This window comes from Aethalodelphis obliquidens, unplaced genomic scaffold, assembly GCF_003676395.1.
Source record: "Aethalodelphis obliquidens isolate GAN/ISIS:26980383/991018 unplaced genomic scaffold, ASM367639v1 scaffold1, whole genome shotgun sequence".
Classification (NCBI taxonomy): domain Eukaryota; kingdom Metazoa; phylum Chordata; class Mammalia; order Artiodactyla; family Delphinidae; genus Aethalodelphis; species Aethalodelphis obliquidens.
This window is the reverse complement of record NW_020837945.1, coordinates 2,746,961-2,753,272: the sequence shown is the minus strand read 5'-3', so window position 1 is coordinate 2,753,272 and position 6,312 is coordinate 2,746,961. Positions and strand designations below refer to the sequence as shown.

Sequence of the window (6,312 nt, the reverse complement as noted above, 5' to 3'; positions counted from 1 at the left end):
TAGTGGTGGGCATTTCCTGAGTGGAGGGTCCCTCCAGCTGCCCCGAGGGAGGGCGCCTGTCATCACAGTGCTTCCCTCCCTGCAGCGCGTGGTTAATGGCCTCCCCACCCTGATTCCAGAACCAGTGAATGTGTCACCTTACATGGCAAGGGGGGAAATAAGGTTCCTTAAAGAGCACACTGTAAGGCTGGGGGAGTGATCCTGGATTCCCCGGGTGGGCTCAGTAATCATAGGGTCCTTACTGGAGGGAGGCAGAGGGGGGCAGCCAGAGGGATGTGATGTGACGGCTGCCTTGGAAGACAGAGGAAAGGAACATGGGTCAAGGGATGGGCAGCCTCTGGAAGCTGGAAAAAGCAAGAAATGGAGTCTCCCCTGGAGCCTGCAGGAGGGACCAGCCCTGCCGACACCTTGATCTGAGCCCAGTGAGACCCATTGGGACTTCTGGCCTCCAAACTACAAGGTAATACATTTGTGTTGTTTTCAGCCGCCAAGTTTGTGGTCTTTTGTTACAGCAGCTGCAGGAAACTGGTACAGCACCGTCGTCTTGGGTTGGAAAGGCCCCCGAGGGCTCTGCGGCCGTCCTGGGCCCCCTGTCCGGGGCCTGCGTGGTTGGGTTTGCCACCTTGGTGCTGGCTTACTCTGAAGGCCAGCTCTGGGCTCCCGCTGGCTGAAGCCCACGGGTCGGGGGCATGGGTGAGTGCCTGGGCATCCCTACGTGTCTGAAGGACCTTGGCGGACCCTCAGCTACCCTGGGCCGTGCACCCCATGGGCCGAGGTTGTACCCCGCCCCTGCCTGCAGACCCAGCGTGTCTGAAGGACCACATGGACAGCCAGGTGCAGGTGAGAACGTACCAAGTGTCAGAGGGACCAAACGCAGTCATCAGGGTACATCACATCTTAATGTGATGTTTAAACAGATCAAAATGGGTGCAAAAAGTCCATGATGAACAAAATATCAAATTGTACATAAAGACAGGACCCTTACTGCTGCCTCTGCCTTCTGTCTGCAGCTTCAGTGTGGCCCTGGCCCGCACGGACCATGTGCCTGGCCCAGCTGGACCCTCTCCTCAGCAGCCAGCTGGATGCCTGTGCCCCTTCCTCCCCCTGTCCCACGCCCAGGAGCAGGCAGCCCATGCTGTGTGGGGTCGCCCACAGCCCTGCCCATTCCCCGGTTGACTCCCAGCCTGGGTGGGCAGCCTGCGCTAGAGCCCCCTCCCCTTCCTCCATGCTAAGTGACCTGTTTAACCTTTCTATACCCCACTTTCCCTCTCTATGAAGTGGGGGAGGTTTGGCACCTACATGCCATTTAGGGTGGCTGCAAGGAACCATGAGGTCACCATCAGTGTGGGCTCAGGCAGGCCTGGGGCAGGGAGAGTGCCCTCCACCCCTCAGAGTATTGATTATCTGCCCCCTGGTTTGGCCCTTGTTGCCTGACACCCTAGGGAATTACCTGCCGAAATCGTAGACTTGCAGGGCAAAGGTTGGCATTTCCAGTTTTTTCTGGGCCCTTTACCACTGGCTGGATGCACATCATAGGTGCTCAGAAAGGCAGGGAGGTGGGCTTTGATACTGTGCACTGCTAGTTAGGGAGGGGCTGTGTGAGGGAGGCGCCAAAATTCCCACTTTTGACACCAGTTGCTTCTTAGGTGTGTGAGACAAAATCCCACTTAGGTACAGGGTGAGTACTCTTTCCCGGCCCACTAAGCCCAGGGCTTGGAGGTAAATTTGCAAAGATCCTGAGTGCTTTGAAGATGCACTGACCCCACAAACAGGAGGTGGACGCTGGTCAGAAGCTGCACGAGGACCTGGGGAGACGCAGGGTGAATTAGAAGCATCTCACCGTCTGGACTGTGCATGAAAAAGCTGGCTCGGGTAGGGCGTGGGTCCGGCACCCTCCTGTGCTGCGGGTGTGGAGGGGCTGGTGAGTTAGAGCAAGGTTCCCGGAGGCCAAGCCATTGAAAAGTATGAAAGCCTTAAAGCCAGGAGTGCCCCAGCTGTGGCCGGTCCCCCCGGAACGCATCCTGGGCCATAGCTGGAATGGGCCACAGAGACGGGAGCAAACCAGTCACCAGGCCAGTAACAGGGACAGGGCACCTGCTCTAAGGACCCTGGCTCTGTCTGTTCCCAGGCCTCGAGCTTCTCAGGGATGATGTCCAGAGGAGACCCCGGGATGCAGGGTTTCCATGTTTGTGAAACCAAACCTGCCCCCCCTCAGGATGCACACAGACGCCACAGCAGGGCCCCCCGGTGCTGGAATTACGGGCGCTTTCTAGTGTCTTCTCTTCATTTTCTGTCTTTGTTGAGAGTTTTTACAAGTATGTATAATGTTTGTAATCAGGAAGAAGTCATGGAGGTAATTCTGTTCTGAAACACAGTGCAGCCTCGCCTCGTGGCGGTGGGACTCGGGGACCACTTGTCTAGCCTCTGTGCCTCACTCTCCTCGTCTGTGAACCAGGGGTACGAGCTCCCTCTCGTAAGGTGGCCGTGAGGTCACAGGGCCCCACATATGCAGACACGGGCATGCTACCTGGCACACAGCACCCCCGCCCAGGAAAGGGGAGACGCGAGCCTTTGCTGAGCACCTGCTGAGCGTTGGGGGGCACAGAGCCACGCACAGAGAAGCCCCCTGGGGACGCCGTTCCCCTGGCGCCCAGAGCTCTGGGCTGTCAGCGCTGCAGCCCGGGGCTGGGAGACGTGCACGCTCAGCCCAGCCCACGTTTCTGCTGACTGGGCGGCCTCCCTCCTGAGCTCACGCCTTCCAGACAAATCCCCCTGATGCCTCCATTCTGTCCCGCCGTATATAAGGAGGGCGTGCGCCCCGGGTCCTCAGTGCGCTGCCCAGAGGCCCCTGCCCTGACTCCCCGCCGGCCCCGGGTCCCTGCAGAGTCCGCGCCCACCATGGACGTCGCCATCCAGCACCCCTGGTTCAAACGTGCCCTGGGCCCCTTCTACCCTAGCCGGCTCTTCGACCAGTTCTTCGGCGAGGGGCTCTTCGAGTACGACCTGCTGCCCTTCCTGTCCTCCACCATCAGCCCCTACTACCGCCAGTCCCTCTTTCGCAGCGTGCTGGACTCCGGCATCTCCGAGGTAAGACCCGCTGCGCGCTGCTTCCTCCTGCGGCTGCACGGGGGCCGGGCCGTGGCCGGGCGAGAAGCGGGGGCTTGTGAGGGCCGGCCCTGGGGCAGACGCGGCACCCCTGCGCTGCGTGCCCGCGCCCTGCTTCATGGAGCGGCTGGTGACCGCCGCGGGGCCACTTTCCCGCCTCAGCCCACCTCGTCCGTCCTGGACGCACAGAGGCCAGGCAGACCACCCCGCAGCAGAGCCTCGCGTGCCCCCGGGGTGCTGGGAGGAAGAGCCCGCCTGCTGCCTGTCATCAGCGCACGGCCCGTATGTGGTTGGTGCCGTCCCTCCATGTGCCGGGAGCCCCCGGAACAGCCCAGGGCACGGGCGCTGGTGGACGGAGCTCTGTGTGGCCTGGGGCTGCACTTCCCCTCCAGCAGCGAGGTCTGGCAGGAGGCCTCCTGTCTGAAGCCCTCTGCGGCCATGGAGCTGCGGAGTGTGGGCTCTTCCCGAGTTCGCCCGGGCGCCCAAGGCCAGGCCCCGAGGGCAGGCAAGGCAGCCCACCGGCCTTCCCTCCCAGGGTCCAGTGCTCTGGAGGTGCCAGGGGTCACCACTGCCTAAAACACAGAGGCCTGCTCGGAGCTGGTGAAACGCCGACCATTCTGGGGCCGACGGAGCCCAAGGGAGCGTCCCCAGCGAGGGGAGTGGGAGGGGAGGCGGCCGAAAGCAGTTTCTGTGCGAGGAGCTGGGCAGCCTGCGTAGGCTGCCGGCATGTCACATGCACGTCCGTGTGCAGAGACAAAGCCCCAGGCTGTTCACAGAGAGGCGGGCAGAGCCCCAGGGCCGCGACCTTATTCCAAGTGCTCAGTCCCACCGACCAGCCAAACAACACGTAAGCAGCCAACCAACCAATGTGTAACAGGCCGCGCAGCCCACACCCATCACCCAGGCAGCCCCTCACCCACCAGGCGGCCGCAGAGCCCCGGGGCTCCGGCTATCAGCCCAGTGGCCACAGAGACCTGAGTCCCAGGTCCCTCTGCCCCGCGGGCACGTGGACGGAGAGCTTAGAGCCTTGACTGCAGGTTCTGTTCTGATGACTGGGGACTGAGCCCCGGCCACCCCCCTCCCTGAGCCGCAGCCCCGTGGAGACCCACACGGACACTTGGTTTCAGGTGCGATCCGACCGGGACAAGTTTGTCATCTTCCTGGACGTGAAGCACTTCTCTCCCGAGGACCTGACGGTGAAGGTGCAGGAGGACTTCGTGGAAATCCACGGCAAGCACAACGAGCGGCAGGTGAGCCTGGGCCCGCAGGGAGGGGCTGCACCCCCGAGCGAGGCCCCGTCCTGGTGACAGGAGGCCGCCCCGGGCCCGCAGCAGGCCTGGGCAGCAGGTGAACGGCCGGCGGGGCCTGTGGGGAACCCCACTCAGGAGCTACTCGGCATCCCGGGCTCTGTCCAAATCCCCTGGGTGATGGGGTGGGATTAGGAAAGACCCCAGGAGACACCAGCACCAAGGGAGCGAGCTCCAAGCCACGTAGGTTTTCACACCAGCTTCTCCCGGGAGGACGGTACAGCTGACTCGTGTCGGAGCCCGAGTGCCCGGAGCCCGTTATCTTGAGGGGGCAGGGGCCCAGCCAGGACAGCTCAGAGATCAGGGCTTTGTCCAGTAGTGGGGAAGCTGGAGGCGGGGGAGAGACCCCACTGCATCGGCTGCTCTCCCCTCCTGGGCCCCTGGAGATGCCTGGACACTACGCCGAGGCTCTGGGTCTTTCCACCTGGAGGGGAGGGAGTCGGGCCAGGGGCTAAGCTGGGTCCAGGGTGTCAGGAGAAGGGAACGTCGAGGCATGGCTTTCTGACCCAGCTAGATGGATGGCAGGGACCTGAGCCCAAGCAGTCTGTGAGGCCAGAGGTGCAGGGATAGCTGGACCCAAGGGCCGGGCCAGGGGCAGGACCACTCACACGACGTTGGGGTGACATTATCGTGAAGAGCCAGGGGCCCCAGGCAAGCCCAGACTGTATGCAGGGATGCAGCGCGGTCCCAGAGCCCTGGACACGGTGCAGCCCACGCCCTGTGGGGGTATCGTGGGTCTGACCCTTGTGCGGTCCAGGATGCCCTCCTCTGTGAGAGGCGGCCGCCACCCGCTGTGGCGGCGTCTCTGACCGCGCCCTCCCCCGGCCCCCCAGGATGACCACGGCTACATCTCCCGCGAGTTCCACCGCCGCTACCGCCTGCCTTCCAACGTGGACCAGTCCGCACTCTCCTGCTCGCTGTCTGCGGACGGCATGCTGACCTTCTCCGGCCCCAAGGTCACGTCTGGCATGGATGCCGGCCACAGCGAGCGGGCCATCCCCGTGTCGCGGGAGGAGAAGCCCAGCTCCGCGCCCTCCTCCTAAGCTCGGCCTCGGCCTCGGCTGCCACCCGCTGCGGCCCCCGCCACCCATCCCTCCGGGGGAACCCTAGAAAGTGGGGCGTCTGTCTCCCCTGCCTCCCCCTTTTCCATTTCCTTTTCCTTTTCTCCGAGGGCATGAGGGTTTGAGAGAGTAGCCTGGAGAGCTCGGGGCCTTGGCCTGAGGTGCTCAGACCTCAGAGTGACCCGGATTCCAACACCAGCCAGTCGGTGGAAGTGACCGCCATCCCAGCTTCTCAGACGGCATCCCCATCCTCCCGGGCTTGCGGGCCGTCCAGGCTGGCCGGGAGGTCAGAGAACACCCCTCGCTGAGCAATCTCTGGGTGGCCTCTGGTCTCCAGGGCCAGCCAGGTGCGTCTCAGCCCTTGGTGGCAGGCGCCCTCACCGGGGCCGAGCCAGGTGCCGTGAGATCCGTCTGGCGGGGCTCCCGTGCACCCAGGCTCTCTGCAGGCTGCACCTCTCAGACCCCCTCCCCTCCAACCCTTCTCTATGTAGTGCCGCTCTTGGGGCATCTGGTCACCCATGAGAAGGCAGCCCGTGGCAGTCAATAAAGAGCAGGTGACACAAGCAACTTGCTGTGTGCTGGCCGTACTATTTTCGTGGCGGGGGCGGGGGGTGGGTTGGAGAGCAATGGAGAAGGCGCGAGGGGACCTGTAATGGGGATGCGAGGGACGAAGGGGCGGGGGAGACTGGGCCGCCTGTCCCTGTTCAGCCCCGGCTGCCTCTAAGTGACCGGGTCGACTCCTGGCTCCCAGACCCGGTGCAGGAAGGAGGGACTCCTCCAAGAGCCCCGAGGGATGGAGGGAGGGGGGAGGGGCGGGGGACTTGGGAGGGAGAGGATCT

At 63.5% G+C, this 6,312-nt stretch overlaps 1 protein-coding gene across 1 annotated transcript; it reads left to right on the top strand.

The window, feature by feature from the left end:
- Positions 1-2,740: 2,740 nt before the first annotated feature.
- Positions 2,741-6,024, top strand: CRYAA (crystallin alpha A). The gene is made up of 3 exons (XM_027117208.1): positions 2,741-3,087; positions 4,233-4,355; positions 5,246-6,024. Exons 1-3 carry the CDS (start codon positions 2,776-2,778, stop codon positions 5,453-5,455), a joined length of 645 nt encoding a protein of 214 aa, XP_026973009.1. The 5' UTR covers positions 2,741-2,775; the 3' UTR covers positions 5,456-6,024.
- The last annotated feature ends 288 nt before the right edge of the window (positions 6,025-6,312 follow it).

Bases quoted from the DNA above. Each gene is read 5' to 3' on its own strand.
- CRYAA (XM_027117208.1), top strand. From the start codon at position 2,776: ATGCCTCCATTCTGTCCCGCCGTATATAAGGAGGGCGTGCGCCCCGGG. The intron at 3,088-4,232 runs GTAAGACCCGCT...ACTTGGTTTCAG, and splicing joins TGGACTCCGGCATCTCCGAG to GTGCGATCCGACCGGGACAA. The intron at 4,356-5,245 runs GTGAGCCTGGGC...CCGGCCCCCCAG, and splicing joins GCAAGCACAACGAGCGGCAG to GATGACCACGGCTACATCTC.